We start from the raw sequence: 17,502 nt of genomic DNA on the forward strand, positions 1-17,502 counted from the left end.
TTGATCTTTGAGATATATTGAGAACGGGATTAAAGATGAAGCAGCAGCAGGATATGTCTACATAATCTTTAAGTACTCGACTCAATCCATTATCACAATATATATTTTATTTTTTGAATTTAATAAATAAATTTGAGAGCAAAATTACTGCCGCCAACTGTATTCACATATATCTTCGTCCGTCTTTACAAAACATTTCTGGAGCTGAGTTTGCTACAGATTAGCATGAAGCAGAGGACCTGCAAACGAATTTCTGCTGATGCTGATTTTGGCATTGCGCGCTGCAAGATTGAGCTTTATCTCTCAGCTCTTGAAACGCTCTCATAGTTTCCACATCGAAACCACCCGCAAACTGAGAAATTCAACGTCAAGTAAACGAAGTTTGTGAAGAGTTAAATATGAAGGGGAAACGGGCAGAACAAATCTTCAAAACCTAAAGATGTTTATTCACCTGATGTACTCGGAAAGCAAACTTGACGCCCTGAACAATAAGGTCTTCTTCGTCAGGGCCACTACCAACTATTCCAAGCTCTGCTGATACCCTCTTCATGTACTTCATGGCCAATTTGACGGATGCCAGCTTGATCTACAAAGTAAGGTGGCCACACCATTATTGCTAAAACAAGTCTTTGTGAGAAAATTGTACAGCTTCACCGTCGACATGCTAAACTAAGCTCAAGTCATGTCAGCCGTATTTCCGAAAGTAAGGAGGATAGGCAAGGAAGAACCTTTGGAATTTTCTGCCATTTTGACAGCAGTAGTTCCCTACAATTGGTTCTAATCTCATCCTAAAATATGTATAGGTTAAGACAGTTCGTGGAAACACATTCATTGTTCAACTAATTAAGGATAAAAGAAAAACACAAGGAAAGATTGCACGTTTCTGTTGTTGAGCAGGAGTCAGGAGACTGTTGAACTAATTAGTTTCATAATATCTTAGTAGATTAACAAATGTCGGAGTGAAAATCGTAAGGTGTAGATGAAGAAAGAATCAGATTCTCAAGTAAAACAGCTTCAACATAAAAAAATAGTCGAGTGCAGACAAGCAACCACATTTTAGAGATCTGAGACTTCACATGTGATCATGCAGGTGTGGACAATATAAAAAAGAGGATGCAAATCCTTTTGTCATCTTGCTACCTTTTTTATTTAGTATGCCACTTGAAAATTGCGCCCGTGCAAACGTTCACTCAAAAATTATTCTTAGTTGAATAAATCACCTGAAGGGACAAAAAAACACCACCCACACTCAATTCTAGCTAATGAGTTCAATAGTTAATCTTGTTAGTCTGCTCGAATCTTTCCTTTAATTAGTTTCACACGATCGGTGACTCCTTGACGAATCTCCTACCTAACAAGAATCTCATCCAAGCTCGAGTCAACTATTATATATTTATCCAACATATCTGATCTGAAAAAACTCCTATCATAAACGCTGAAATTACTGCCTGCCCGATGGCCATAAAGTAATGAAAATATCGATTTTACCTGGCTCACATAACCGGTGTCCAGCATCCAATTCATTGGGATTTGATATACTTTATACCGCTTTGTAGCCGATTCTCTCATTCTTGACAAATTATAAACACCATGCTCCAATCTGCCCCCAGCAATGCAAGAATGTGAGTTCAAGTTCTGTGATTGTTAGTCTAAAATTAAGATACGGCTCACTGGTTCGGGCAAAATTCATACTTTTCAAACAAGGATTGCATTTTCTTGAGTGCAGGCGCACAAGGCTGTCTGGGGTCATCACGGAACGACGAGGCTTCGGATTCCAGCTTCTTTAAATCACAGTATCCGAATGCAGCTTCTCTCAATGCATCCGCCTTCTGCTCCGGCCAATCAAAGTGCTTCAACACTGCCCTCTCATCAACCTTTATTATTACAAACAATAATTCTAATTACTATAAGCAAGAAAATCAAAGTAAATAAATAATTATTGGTTGTAATTAAATGTTGTGTACAGAAAACATGGTACCAGGTAGGAGAGCTCATCATCAAGCCATTTGACAAAAAGGACAACATCTTCAATGTCCGTAAAAGCAGCACCTTCAACTTCCTTAATCAATGACCTGATGAAATCACCCTGTGTTTCTACATCTGTCTTAATCTGAAATTTAATAAAACAAAATTGTTTAAAATCAGACAATAATTGGAACCAAATTTAGGGCCGGGAATTAAAAGGACAATCAAAAGGTCGTAATAAATTGTAATAAAAGCCCACATGGTGCAATTCAAATTTTGCAACTTTCTGCATTACCAACATGGATTTCGGATCTAAGCACTGTCTTATATACTATCTTAGCAAAATTCCAAGAAAAAGCACAGCAGGGGTACCGGGAAAAGACGCCAGGACCGGTCAATGTCAGTGACAGAGTGGTATAACTTCGGTGGCAATAACAGTAAATAAATCCTCAAACGGAGACCAAAACGGGGAACAGAAAAACTTACCGCCAGTAAATGTGCAGAACGGTTTTCAATTTCCCCGATCATATCCTTAGCTGTAGCTCCAGCCGCTTGCGCATCGGAGGGGCCACCGCCGGAATCCCGCCGGCAGCTCGAATCTCTCCGCAGAGGGGGAAAGAGTGGTATAACTTCGGTGGCAATAACAGTAAATAAATCCTCAAACGGAGACCAAAACGGGGAACAGAAAAACTTACCGCCAGTAAATGTGCAGAACGGTTTTCAATTTCCCCGATCATATCCTTAGCTGTAGCTCCAGCCGCTTGCGCATCGGAGGGGCCACCGCCGGAATCCCGCCGGCAGCTCGAATCTCTCCGCATTAGCGAGTGGTAAAACTCAACTACCTCTGGAACTCTCCTAACCTTCGCCGGCGCAGGCCTTGGATTCGACCCCTTAGGAGGAGGGGGCGGAGGGGGTGGGCCTGCCGTTTTTGACTGAAGCGGAGGTGGCGGAGGAGGAGGAGGTGCCGCAACTTTCGCTGACGGTGGAGGAGGCGGTGGTGGAGGCGGAATGTTGGAAATCTCCGCCAATGCGCGGTTTGCTGAATCAGATAAAGGACAGCAAGAAGGGGAAGAGAGGGATGATGATAAAGATGAAGAAGAAGATGAACAAGACGATGACACAAGCGAGGCGGATGGCTTCGGTGGCGGCTTAGGAACACGTGGCGCGCGGGATCTTGTCCCCATTAACACATCAGAAGTCTCTGCTGGGATTTCTTCAGAATTGCACCGAGAATGTCTAGGCCTTTCAGTGCTCTCCAACACACCAATAAATTCCTCTTTCTTTACCGGAGCTTCATTCTTCACATGCACAGACCTTCCATTTTCGATAAAATTACCCACAATATTGTTTTCAGTCATGCATTTTCTCAAGGACTTGGTAGTGAAGCTGGATTTGTAATTATTTGTTACATCAATAAGTTTAGGAGTGGTGGATGAGGACGACGCCTCCTCTTGCTCTTGTTGTCTCTCAGCAACAGCTCTTTTAATATCAGACAACTCAGCCTGCATGTATTTGATCTTCTCTTCATATTTGCGATTCTGTTTAGACAGTTCCATGTGTAGAAACTCATTCTCATGCCTGAGCCTCTCGTTTTCCGCTTCCAAGCATACGATCTTCTTTCTGGAGCGTTCGATTTCCGAATCCTTGTTCGAAATCTCGTTCTCCAGAACAGGCAGAATGGCAACAGACTCTTTAAGCAGTTTCTGCTCCAAGAGCTCGGTCTTCAATCGTGACTCTCTGTCTCGCAATTCTTCAACTAGGCGGATGAGCTCGGTGACGTCCGGGGGGCGGGGCTGAACTTGCGCGGACGACCGTGGGAAATAAACGCCGAATGAGCGTGAGAAGGCGGCGCCGGATCCCTTCTGGGATTGCTGCTGCTTGGCTGAGCTGGGCGTGGACAATGAGGGTGGTTTCGGGGAGGAGTCAGGCTTGGGCTTGGTGTTGGCAGGCGATTTTTGCAATCCCATTACCGTTTTTACTTTGCCAGCAACCATTGTTGGTGCTTTTTGGTCCCTGAAAATTGAAGATAACCCAACCCAATCTCCACCCTTTTTCTCTCTGGAATTTGGCTATCAGTTTCAAATCAGGATAGAGAAGGACGGCACTACATGGGTCGCTGTCTTTCTGACTGTTATGAAAGGGTTTTTGTTCTATGGTAAGAGAGTGAGAGTGAGTGTGTGGGGGTCTGCCCGTGGCTGTGGCTGTGGCTGGGACTGGGAGGGGAAGACAAGAGAGGAGACTACTTTAAACGAGTATATCGAGGAACGGTCTTCTTTTCTCGGATCCAGTTTGATAAAATTAGAAAAATATCTATGGTGAAAATTTAAATTTCAAGTCTTCCACGCGCTCACTACTACACACTTTAAACATCCAATTCTACAATCATTTTATGCCAAATTCTTCACGGGCATGAAATTACAGTTCAAATATGTTTACTACTATTTTATATTATATCTTATATTTTAACTAGCATAAATTACATTGACATCCTTTAAAATTAGGTTAATATATACAAATATCCTCTATTTTTATAAAATTACAATTACATCCCTTAAAATTATAGTTGCAATTATAATTACACCTGATATTCAAATACAAAAGTTACATAAATATCATTGAAAAATATTTCACTACCACCCTTCAAGGAATATAGTTGTAATCTTATAAAACAGAAGAGGTGTTTGTGTAATTTGACCCAACTCCAGGGATGATAAATGTAATTTACCACATATTTTTGTATAATTTCATAAATCATCTCATCATCCAAAAATAAGGTAATTGTGTAATAGTATAGATATTTTTTAGGATGTCTGTATATTTTTTCAAAAAATAGAAATAATTTATATAAACAATATTAACGTTTCAGATGGATGTGTGTACATATAATTGTCCAAAAAATGGAATTGATTTATATAATCAAACCATAGCTTACGGGGTGTAAATGTCAATTTACGGGAAAATTTTTAAATTGAATAAAGTAGATTTAATTTGATTAATAAAAAAAAACTCTTGAAAAGCAATTAATTACTTTATAATATAATAGATTATAACAGAAGACATCATATGATAAAAATCTATGCCACATCGAACATGATTTTGTGAATAGTTGATTTCTTTCATATTATATAAAAATAGAGAAAATGTTTTCAAAAGTAATTAATACCATCACTAACTGTTTCAACTGTATTCAAAGAAGTTACTAAGGTAAGTTGAATTTTATTTATTATATTTTTTATTTTGTTTAATATAAATACATCATGGTCCCAACAAATAAAATGGACTTTTAAAACTTAAAAATTAAAGACCAGGGAGATTTTTATAGATTTTAATAATTTAGGAAGATAATTGAGGTGGGACGGATACTTAAAAGTAATAATTATATTTAATTCATACATCATATATAAAAATACAATAAAATTTAATTTATTAGTGAAGAGAATGATTTTGGAGTGGTTGAATCACGCGCTGGTTTCTTGGGTGAGCAAGGCTTCTCAATTTTGTCTTTAGTTTTGGATTCTTGTTGTAAGAAATCGAATTTGTAGGAAAGAAAAAAGAAATAATTGAAATAGCAATAAAAGTTGGGAAAGTTGAAAGGTGTTTCTAACGGTCGGCTTGTCAGTCACGAGAAATTGATCCCCACACGATATATTGGTTAGTATCGGAGGGTAACTGGTTTGAATTGAATTGACTTTTTTCTTTCGTTATAAGGCAAATAATATTCATTGTAAAAGGAAGAAATGCTGCCCACTTATTACATGTTTATTTCTCATCACCAACTCTCTGTACAAACATACATACATAGGAATTTATTTACTTGTGCTTAATTTGCCACACCAACATTTAACTAAAATACAACAAACACTTGTTCTTGTCTTCACTAAAGAACCAAGATTATGAGACATTTTACGTCTACTTTGATTTTTTATTTTTTGAAATATTTATTATATTTTCGATCACTAAAACAATGATACAATTGGTGTTCATCATTTTTCTGGGAAAAAAAAGTATACTATAATATGGTATGCAATTCATAAAATAATTACATCCAATTTTATCGGATTAAGTGATGTAGGCCAATTAAAAAAGAGGAAAAAAGTTGCTTAAGATGTAAGAATAATACATTGCGGGCTTTTGCCTAGACAACTTTATATTGATTTTGACTAAAAAGAGTTGTGAATCACTTTGATTGAGTAGTGAGGAAGAGTAGGCACCAACTTATGATGTTCGTAAGTAGTAAAATTTGTGGCGATGGTTTTCACTTAATATGTATAGTTTAGGTGACGTTGTATCACTTTCAGCACAAAGGTTGTGGGCAAAATGAATGTGACAATTAACCAATTTTGCTCCTTCATTTTTTGCAGATTTAGTTGTTTTGTTCAACTCAGTTCCCTTGAAAGAAGAAACCATCTGTCTAAACCAAAATATTGTCTAGATTCGACTTTAATTAACTCCCGTCTCAAAGATTTATGTGCTTGAATATGTAGAGACATTGCAAGAAATACAACATTTAACTGTAGATAATTGACCAAGTAAATAGTTATTAATTACGGCCTCGCAATATTTGTTAGCCATGAATCTGACTAAATTTTCTTTTAGCAAGAGGTGGAGTTGATGTAAGAACCCCCCCCCCCTCGATTCTCTGGCTGCATTGCCCTTTTCATAGGATATGCTCTTTTAATCATGTCTTTATTACACAGTAATTACTCTATCTACTGAATCTTTGATTACCTAAATCACAGGCAGACACAAATGAGGTTTAAGCCCTAATAGACTTTTCATTAAGAGATGTTAACCCTGTAATTAATTTAATTTTCTTGCATAATTTTCTCTAATGAATAAACAGATTGTACAGGGAGAGGCAAAACCAAGAAACTCGGCTTTTGATGAAAATTGAGGAATTTATTATTAATCTTCCAAGGCACGAACACAAATTTTCTTTCCTGATTTTCAGACCTCCAAGGCTGTTTTAAAGTTGCCTCAAGGTTAACGTTACTCATATTTCCGATGTTGCAAAAACATTATGTTAGTAGCATGATATAGGGAAAAGGCCACACTCACTATTAATGTTTGATTATGTTTTTTTTAAGGACTAAGATTATATATATAGGATAAAATCTACAACTTTTTATTCTACGTATGAAAAAAATGTATACAAATTACACGATAAATGTATTACATTTATTATATAATTAGTTTTAGTCCAACCAAACTTGATTCGAATTAGAAAGTGTACTATGCATATGCGAATCATTAATTAATAATGAATGGACCAAGGGAAGTAGTGATGATATTGTGAATGGCCTAAACACATGCTGAATTAATAAAAGGAAAATATGAAAGAAAGCAAATTAGAGAGAGAGCATATAATATTGTGAGCGGTGGTGGTGGTGGTGGTGGGCATGGAAGGAATGTGAGAGGAGTTGGGAAGGTTATGAATAAATGAAAGTGGTCCGCTGGGATTTGAAAGCCCCCATTTATAGGTTCATATCATGACCTATTTGCTGGCTCAACACATTACACATGCATCCACAATCCCCCATTACAACCACCCCATGCAATCAATACATGATCATACTCCCACGCTCTCCTAACTCCAAATTATCTACATTTATTTACTTTTTCTTTTCATGAAAAATACAACTTTTGTTTGAACATGGCGTTCAGTAATTTTATCAAAATTGTACTTACAATTTAATTTTTAGTTCTGGACCAGCACTATTTATTTTCGATCATGATACCTCCTAAATCCTGATATATATGGACTCACAACAATCACACAATCATTTTAATCTTTGTAGTGCACGTGAAAATCATATAATGAAGAAAGATTCATGCATAATTGCCATCCATGCCGTAGATATACAACTGTTTTTTGTCATAATATTTCTTACGACCTTAAACACTTGGACATCAAGAGCTATAATTGAGGCTTTCTCGATGTGATTCTAACATTGTTTTGTCTAGCAAGTTTCCTTTCAGAACAATTTGAGTGTATCTTGCACGCTTGGATAGCATAAATCCATTTTCAGCATTTAAACATTTCTTACACTTATAGTAACAACATAACTTAATTATGTTAAATTTGAAGTGATTATTGAGTACATTAACTATACGTAGGTATATGGCCGTTAAATTTCACGATTTGGATATTACAAGTACCACTTACCCCTTTTATTTAGCAAACAAAAAGGAAAAGAAAAGAAGGGTTTTCAAGAAACTTCAGTTTGAGATCATTAGATGGAAAAGCTCAAAAAGGTTTTATAGGAGGGAAGGTGAGCGGTGGATGAGTGAAGGGTCCATTGACTAAGCCCATAGTAATAACTCGGTAGGCTGACTCAGTTAGATGGATTCCATCCCAGTTAGCATACGTTGTCGGATCCAAACAGGTCTTGCTTCCAGGGCTTCCACATATAGCTGAATTATTGAAATTGTACGGCCCACCTCCTCCGCAGCAGGCCACCAAAGCCCCGTTCCAGAATCCTGCATTTTTACATAATTATTCTTAAACTTTTCTTGCATTTTTACGTCTTTAATTTCAAATAAAAAGAAAATAGGGGACACAGAAATGTAATTTCATGCTCTATTTTTTCATTCTTTTTTATATGGGCCTTTATGTAAACTTTTGGGCTTGGACAACCCAATGAATTAATATCCTTTTGTAGGCCTAGCTTAGCAAGAGAAATGGCCCATGAAGCCCATTAGCATTTTGAGAAAGCACGAATAACCACCATGTGTAAGCACTGGATGAAGCCACATGTGACTGTAAATTGGAACTCAACTATAAATACCTCACTTGTTGTTCATTTAAGGTAAGCCATTATAGGAGCATTTTACCTCTTATTATTTTGTTAGACATCTATATGGGACCCATTAGTTGATTTTTGGGCATCAGAGTATTCCAATGGAGATGACACCGGCTCCCTTCCCTTATGTAATTCAGGTTATTTTCAAAGCCAGAAAAAGGTATAATCATCAGATTTTATATTAGTTTCTTTCTACAAAGTTTTTGTATTTTATTTTAATTTCTCGTGTGATAGCATTGTATCAATTTGATATATTTCAATTAAATAAATAAATGAGTAAAGTAACGCACATATATATATGTATATATATACTTACCATAATGATGGGGGGCATGGAAGAATTTGATAGCAGCAGCGTAATAGTCAGCATAAATGATCTTTGCATGAGGGTATTTGTGTCTTAGGTTTTCCAGGGCGAGTTTGAGATTGGAATTATGGTACTTGGAGAAACTATTGTATGCTTTCAGACACCCGTTTCGATCATACGCTGTTTTGTTAGGAGTCCTGAATAGGGTCAGGTACACCGCGTTGCACCCAATCGGCAAGTTGCCCGGCACCATCAACTCCACTGCTCCTTCCTCTATTAACACCTGCAGAAATTATGATTAACCTTAATTTAATGTTAATCATGGGAGATCTGGCAATAGGAAAAACATATGATTAATAGCGTAGACAACAAAAGAGTACTGATCTTACACTCGTGGCATTAGCAATTGTTTCAACTACAAGCGGCACCAATGCTTTGAGCTGTTGAATTGTTCCTCCAGCAAAGAAGGGGTAGTTGTAGTCGTTACCACCAATCTCCCCCACCAGAAACAGCGATTTCTCAAAACGCCTGGCACAATCTGTGTCCGAGAAAATTATACAAATGAACTGAAACACTACGTACTGTGAATTTAGTGCATGTAAAATGCGATTTCCACCTTGTTTAGTGGAGCAAATCAGGGTGGACTTGAGCTTGCTGAACCAGCCAAGTTGAACACTTAATGAGTCATTTGTCAACAGGAGCTGTGATCCAATGTTGCGAGAATAGAAGAATTTTGCATCCAGCGCAGTGGCTCCAGCCACTGCAAAATTCACGCCGTGCTCGAATGTTTCACCTTTAGCAACTGCCAAATATGGTGGTAGATAAGGTAGCCCGGATGCCTCGGCTACAACAATTTCAATAACATTGATAAACAGCTAAGTAAATTAATGAACATCAAGCCTAATAAAATGTACTATGTGAGAGGTATATAATTAATTTTGAGGAGTAGTGGAGTTGTTATATATATATGTACCAATGAAATCAACGATGAGGCGGCCATCTGAGCAGCGGCCGGTCGGGTAGTGAAAGAATGTTTGGCCGTAAGGAAGCTTTGCGATGAATGGGAATGTCCGGGCTCCAGATAGGAGAAGATTTCCGGTATCGGCAAGTGAATCACCAAAGCTGAAAATTGAGTCATACTTGAGATGAGGAGGGGTGCTTGAAACTGGCCTCAGAAAGGAAATTATAAGGAGGACGAAAACGTTCTTCATGGTACTAAGTATGTCGTGAGAAAGGTAGAGGGGGTGGTGGTATTGGGATGTTTTAGGGTAGGAAAGCAACACACTGTTTTTAGCTTTGGGCTTTGGGGGGTATGAGGTACGTATGCTTAAATGGTCGTCTTCTGCACGCTGTGTTTGCTAATTTCGGTTTGAAGCCCACATATGGCTGCAGGTGAACGCAAGTACATATCAACACTTTGAAGATGATTTTTGGATTTTCCAACCACATGATTAGGGTAAGTAGGGAGATTAACATTGACTTTCTTTTTCTTAAGAAAGGGATTAATTTCTAAAGTTTTCATGTATAGGAAAATGTAGGGATACTAACAACCTACTTATCTAAAATTTAGTCTAATTATACTTAAACTCCGCCCCTTAAATTTGAAAAATTGTACCTACCTCTCTTGGCACTGTCGCTGTTAAAAAATCTTGACTGTCTTAATAAAGTGACTCTTTTACCCTCATTATAAATTACACGAATGTTTATACAAATCATGGACACTATCTCCTAAAATTTATCATATTACAATTGCCCTCGTTAATTTTTTTTATTTTATTTTATAAGTGGAACCCGTACAGTTTAATATTTATTAAAATAAAAATATATTATATGTTTAACAAAATTCACCATAGATGAAGCTAAATTTCATAATTCAAATTTAAGTCCATAATATTATGCTTAGATTTAAATACTAATTCTTGTCATTAATTAATTATATTTTCTTCTACAAAAATTTTTACTCGCATACATATATTATGTTCTATATAAATTTTTAAGAAAAATTCAAGTTAAAGTTGAATCAGTGTATAAATTAAGCTAACTGATTGTAACATATATGATTATCGTATATATTCACGTCAATAAACTCATTAATTTTTACAAGAACAAGTTAGGTAAAAGAATGTTAAATTAAAATATAACTGAAATATCATTGAATTATTAAATTCAAAATATTTTTTTATTGAAATAATTTAGAATATATATACTTATTAATTTTACGAGATATAATTTAAGTTTTTTATGACATGCATGTTAGGAACGCTATTTTTTAAGTTAAATAAGTATAAATTAAATAAATCTCAAATGAGTTTGTATAAACACAATCACCTCCATTGCCAGAAGGACATATGTATGTAATTTCAGGCTATAAACATTTTAATAACCCAATGAGAAGCTAGCTCTGGTCAATTAATGCCATCCACATATACAGTAAAGTACGCATTTGAGTCTGACATCGATATATTTCTTTTTTTTTAAAAAAAAAAAGTCTGACAATTTCAGACAGATGTAACTGTTGAACAACCGAAGTTATATAGGTTGAAAAATTTAATGTTGTATTAGAATCGCAATGTCGTGGAGTTTTATATTATTGGATTATAAGGACCAATTGAGTAAGTAGGCTATTATAAGTCAACTTGAAGCGTGATTGCAACTTCCCAACAGAAGCTAGTATTTATATATTAGCAACATTTTATATGTGTGGGCGATTGTTGTAAGGCTGGCAGGTATATATAAATGAAATGACGTGACAATATATAATTAATTAATTATCTTTTTTCATATAGAAAGTCTTGACATTTTTATGTTTTTTAACTTTTTGAGCTAGTTTTTTAGTTTTTATATATTCTTTTTAATTTTCACAATTTCAATCATTTTTTTACCCAAGTTCACCTCTATTGCTAGAAGGATGAACTTCGACGGAAAAAGAGTTCAAATCGAAAAAATTAAAATAATGCAAGACCAAAAGTGCTATCTAACATATTATAGAATAAAAATGCCAGAAAGAAAGGAGATGTACATGCATTTTTAGGGGGAGAAGGGTGAAGTGCTGCTAAAAAAGGATAAAAATTGCAAAATTGGACCAAAATGCTACCCTAAAAAATTAAAGTACGAAAAACCAAATATTTTAATTTATGAAACCAAAAATGCATTTTAAAGACTAACATTTAGCAACAAAAGTTTACTTGCTAACGAATTTGGCAAAGAATTGTTTGCAATATATATTAAATAGTATAGATTACCAATGAGAATTTTACTTGTTAATTAGCTCGACACTAATAATTCTTTTGTTATTACTTCATCTCACACTATAATTATTTTTTATATGTTCCAAGGACGATGCAGCATCGAGAACTAATTTAATAATATTATAACATATTATTTGTCTTATGGGGAAAAGTGTTGTAATTAGTAAAAATGAAGACCCCTTATCATGTAAATAAATTGAACTGATATTTAAACCACTCAATCATATATATGGTTTGATAAGTGGAAGAATATGAGGCGATGAAAAAACAGAAAATTAAGAGGAAAATCAACCATTTGATCTTAATGCAAAATACACCAACTTAATTAATTATAGTACATAAGCTTATGTCATTACGTACCACGCATTTTTCAGAGAGCACTCTTAGACACATTCGCTAATAAATAAAAAAGGACAACGTACGAACGTCCCTCCGAAAACATAAAACTCGATGTAGGAGGGTTTTAGGAAATATACGCATTAGTTAAATATCATGCTAATTAATTTTGATTATTGCTTTGACCTTGCGTACGCCTTCATTGGCCAAAATCAGGGTTTGGTCTCTCAGTGATGTTGAGGATCTGGCCCTTCAGGTGCCTCCCTCTTTGTACCCACCAACACCCTCCTACCACTTGCCTTTATCTTTGAAATTTCCGACACTAATTCACGTAAAATTTGCTTGCTGTCTGTCCCCTTTTGCGTGCTTAGGATCCCTCGATAACTCGAATTAGCGACTACAGTGTCCGCATTTGATGAAACAATAATCAACAGGATCAATAACATGGACATCATCAAGCCTTTGGCTGTCGAAGTCGTCGAACCTGCAGCCATTTTCTTGATGTTTTTTTCAGACAACTAATTACCAACTAAAGAGCAAGGATGTTAGTAGGAGTTATGGTGTAAAACGTCGAGGAAAATCAGGCCAAGTATATATAACATAATTCGGGAGTGCCAGAAGTTGGAACAAAATAAAATATATATATATTGACGAGGGCAGCAGACAAAACAGCATGCATAATTGTTGGCGTCGTCGGCAATTCAGAAAATCCAAGAGGTTTGTTGTCCGTGTTAGACCAAATGGAATTACTTTATATGTTATCCCATAAAACCTTTGACTCACTTATTCTAATTTTCATTTGTCCCACCTCCCCACAAATATTGTCTTAATTAGTATACATTCGTCCTTCCATATTCACAAAATTGGCAGCTGGGCTTCCTCCTGAGCTGTTGTCTAGTCATCTTACCTTGTCGATTGTAAGCGGATAATGGGCAATTCTTAAACATGGAAAAAGGACATAGCTGCACAAATCAAAAGATTTGATGTCAATCATTCATGTCTTAAATAAGCAAAGAAAAGGTCATTCCTATAATGGAGAAAATCTATGGCACAATATTAAATATCGAAATGGAATGTTGATGAGTTATAATATGTGTAGATAGATAGATTCTGCACTTTAGCAATTTAAATCCTCTTTTGTGCATCTTTCAATTCTTAATTTGTTCTATGTTGTATTGGTGTAGCCAAAGTGTCTCATGTGTTTAGTAAATAAAATCCATGAAACTTTTTATACATGTCATGGAGAAATTAAAGAAATAGCTCACAATGGCAAACAAGGCTTGTCCTAATTAAGGAGGATTATTCAGAGGAGGTCCGTAGATTTTTTTCTTTTTTACCAGGCAAATTACTGAGATGCCCACTACAACGAAATAATATTCATATAGTAGAGAATAAAATTACAATTTTACTTTGAGCGTCATAAATGCGACTATACTGTATAATTACCCCCATCCCATAGGAAAAGAACCAAGTGGAGTTTGTGTTGGTGTGAGAGAATTCTAGTTTGTTCTGCTCAGTTTTGCATCAGCATCCCATATTGGTTACGGACTAAAAATTTGATAGGTTTATAAATCACAAGATTTTCTCTTCCAAATAAAATGTCTTTTCAGGACAAAATTATAAAACTCATACGAAGTCAGAAAGCTTAATCACATAAATGTAAGATGATATATGATATTTTCCGATGAATGAAATATGATATGAAACAAAAAATTCATAACAAAGAATTTAATTAAACAGACAATTCTAGTATCTATTAGCATTAACTAGAAATAGCAAAACCTTTGTACGTGTATTACCTAATAATGTAATGGGAGTCGAGTCGCCACAGCCCAAATCAGGGATCCCAAAATTTGACTGCTGAAATGCTGTCAAAGTCACCAATACTTTTTTTAGTTGTTTGTCCTAAAAGAATCTGTCCTTTGTATGGGTTCTTAATCGGGCAAAATTTGTCCCATGTTTTCTTGGCTTTTCCAATGTGGTTATCCAGCTCCAGATTTTCAGTTATTCGTTTAAACAAAATCCATTGAACCCCTTTTTCCAAGATTTAAAGAGTGAGAGGACAAAAGAAGAGAAATGGTAGTGGGGATGGAGGCCTAATCATCATTTTTCTTGCTTAAAATACCCCTCACTTGGTGTCAACCTTGTACTACTCGTAATATGTTTACATGGAATTTTAATTGCTTCAGTGCCCCATCTCTTCCCATGTGTCAACTCACTATATTCTGGTCGACTAATTTATTAATCTGTCTTTTTTAAAAAATATATATATTTGTTAATTAAAATTCTTTCTCTTTTTAGTGATTTTTTTTTATTAAAGATTTGCTTGTTTACTTAATATATAGGCGTTGGTGGCTATGGCGACTATTTTACTAAAAGATGCTCATAACTCTGTTGCTTATATATGGTATGGACTAAAAATGGTAGATGACAGTTATCTTTTCTAATTATTGTATAAAATAAATATCTCATTATTATTTGTCTTTTTTGATAATTGTATAAAATAAATATCTCATTATTATTTGTCTTTTTTGATAATTGTATAAAATAAATATCTCATCAAATAATAAATATTTTTTTTATTTTAACACTCGTTTAATAGCTAGTCCATTCCGTTAGGTTTTCATCCAATTTTTGTAATGAACTAACCAAAATATCCTTTTGAATTATAAATTATAATCTTTTTTATAGTTTTAAGAATTTTTTAAAAGTAATATGCCTCATTGAATATTTATTTTACCCACTACCAATTTTTTGTTATATTTTTGTTTTTATACAATTGCTTCAGCATGAAAAAAAAAAAAAGAACAAAAATTATTTGTATTATTAATCTAAAAGCATCCTTTCATTTGACTTTTGAAAAATAAAAATTTTATAAAATATATTTTAATTGTAACTTGATTTATTTTGTGCATAGCACGAGGAACAAGCTAGTTATTTTTTATTTGAGGAGGGCATTTATAATTTTTTAAATAATGAAGAGAATTCGTAATTATGTCAAATCTTAAAATAAGCAGTTGTAATCTACCCAATAAAAAAAGAAAAGAAAGCGAATGAAAATTAAATGGTGAAAAGAAACAAAAAGAAAAAAAATGAAATAGAGATTGAGATGATTACTTGTAATGTAGCCATTGTTATATGGTAGGGATGAGAAACATAAGTGGATCAAAATTTGGTTGTGTAGGAGTATTGTTGAGGGGTTTAGGAGTTAGGAAAATGGACGATGTTAATGGGCTCTAACTGCTAAACTTGCTTGGAAACCCATTTGCAGTGGGAGATGATGTTGAATCTCAAGTGACATAAGTAATTACAAAGATATCATTCAACTATTTCCTGAGTTCATATGTTTCTCGCTCACCCAAACATGTACCCTCTAAATCTTAGGATTAACTCTGGCGATGTATGGCACAATTAAGCAGGGACACACGATTAAACATGCACTGTCGATAGATGCAGGTTCGTCCGCAAGCAATTTGCCACTCTTGCTTGGATCCACAGAGACTGTGAAGGTTCCATCTTGAAGAAATTAAGCTTTGGCAACCAATCTTATTTACAAATATTAAAACTGCAGATTGAACAACGAAAAGGTGTATTCAGATCAAGCCCACCCATACTCCATTACTCACCCTCTCTCACAGTGGACACATCACTCAAATTGGAATGGTTTTATTGTATTTTAATTGAATGCTTTTAAATTTGAAAAATTGAACCTCTGTAATTTGTTTAATTTCTTCTTCTAAGCAAGTCTAAAATTATTAAAAAAACGAAAAAAAAAAAAAAACTCTATGATAAAGAGAGTAGGAAGCCAATACGCGTAGAATTTTACTTTTATCGTATATTTCTTGCCGTTCCAAGTATATGGAATGGAACCACTTTAGGACAAATTAAATAGAAGAGGAAAAAGATTGTGTTTCTTGATAATGGAAAAATAAAGTCCTATTACTAGAGTTCCTGTTCCATTACAATGTTCTTTCCCTCTATTAGAGCCATCGTGTAATCAGTTCAAAATTTCAAACTCTTATCTGATTATTCTTTATCGTACCATTTTCTTGATCATATATACGTACACGCGTTAGAGAGCCCGTCAGTTGTCTCATTGTGGGAGAAATTTTTTAAAGAAGAATCCTCAGAATTTTAATCAAAATAAGGCCAAGATATAGCAGAAAACTAGAATCATTACGATCCTTCACTAACCACGAACCTATAAACCTGCTAATATCTGGAAATGGACCCTTTCATGAAGTAGCAAAAAACATTAATTTCCCCAAATTAGCAACTAATATTTATCTGACAACTTTTAATCTTTCTTTTTGGCAAATCTTTAATTATATCCACGTGATTTTACCACTAAGCTTTTGGAAATTTTGGGCTTAATTTGTATAATTCAATAAGGAAAATATAAAGAAAAAGAAAAACACAAAATGCCAGACACATAGAAATGCAAATTTACATCATGTTCCCGTCATGACTAAAATTGAAAATGCAATACATACAGCAGAGTTTCAAGATTAGAAGCCTTTAAAATGATGATGTGGATCAGGTCCTCCCGGGCTCACTCTGTCAGGCCAGCTATGCTGATCTTGATGATCCATCTTCTCCCTTCCGCTGAATTGAGCTTCCAGTGCTCGTTTCACAACTGTTATTTGTCTGACAGGACGAGCTCTGGTTACTGCAGACAAGAGCAAGAGCCAAATCATAAGGCAAATAGACAACTTCATGTTACTCATTAATTATATATACAGCTAGGTTTACTTGGCTATGATCTAATGCAAGTGTTTTAAGCATATATAACAGGCTCTTTACTTATATAGATTCTTGATCTGATTACTGTACTTAGAGAGTC

The 17,502-nt window shown here is 35.0% G+C and overlaps 2 protein-coding genes across 3 annotated transcripts; both read right to left on the reverse strand.

Annotated features, from left to right (window-relative positions):
• LOC105167867 (protein CHUP1, chloroplastic) lies at window positions 103-4,210 on the reverse strand. Of its 2 annotated transcripts, XM_011087709.2 has the most exons (7): window positions 2,774-4,209; window positions 2,452-2,564; window positions 1,979-2,110; window positions 1,693-1,874; window positions 1,489-1,600; window positions 452-586; window positions 103-352 (listed from the first exon to the last, which is right to left on the reverse strand). In XM_011087709.2, the coding sequence occupies exons 1-7, from the start codon at window positions 3,957-3,959 to the stop codon at window positions 221-223; spliced, it is 1,992 nt and encodes a 663-aa protein (XP_011086011.1). In that variant the 5' UTR covers window positions 3,960-4,209; the 3' UTR covers window positions 103-220. The 2 variants fall into 2 exon arrangements, with proteins under 2 accessions (XP_011086011.1, XP_011086012.1); XM_011087710.2 differs by lacking the exon at window positions 2,452-2,564 and having other exon boundaries at window positions 2,661-4,210.
• Window positions 8,037-10,451, reverse strand: LOC105167869 (GDSL esterase/lipase At5g45910-like). Its single transcript, XM_011087712.2, has 5 exons — window positions 10,049-10,451; window positions 9,692-9,919; window positions 9,465-9,613; window positions 9,085-9,358; window positions 8,037-8,445 (listed from the first exon to the last, which is right to left on the reverse strand). The coding sequence occupies exons 1-5, from the start codon at window positions 10,284-10,286 to the stop codon at window positions 8,213-8,215; spliced, it is 1,122 nt and encodes a 373-aa protein (XP_011086014.1). The 5' UTR covers window positions 10,287-10,451; the 3' UTR covers window positions 8,037-8,212.

Source organism: Sesamum indicum, linkage group LG8 (assembly GCF_000512975.1).
Source record: "Sesamum indicum cultivar Zhongzhi No. 13 linkage group LG8, S_indicum_v1.0, whole genome shotgun sequence".
NCBI classification, from domain to species: Eukaryota; Viridiplantae; Streptophyta; class Magnoliopsida; order Lamiales; family Pedaliaceae; genus Sesamum; species Sesamum indicum.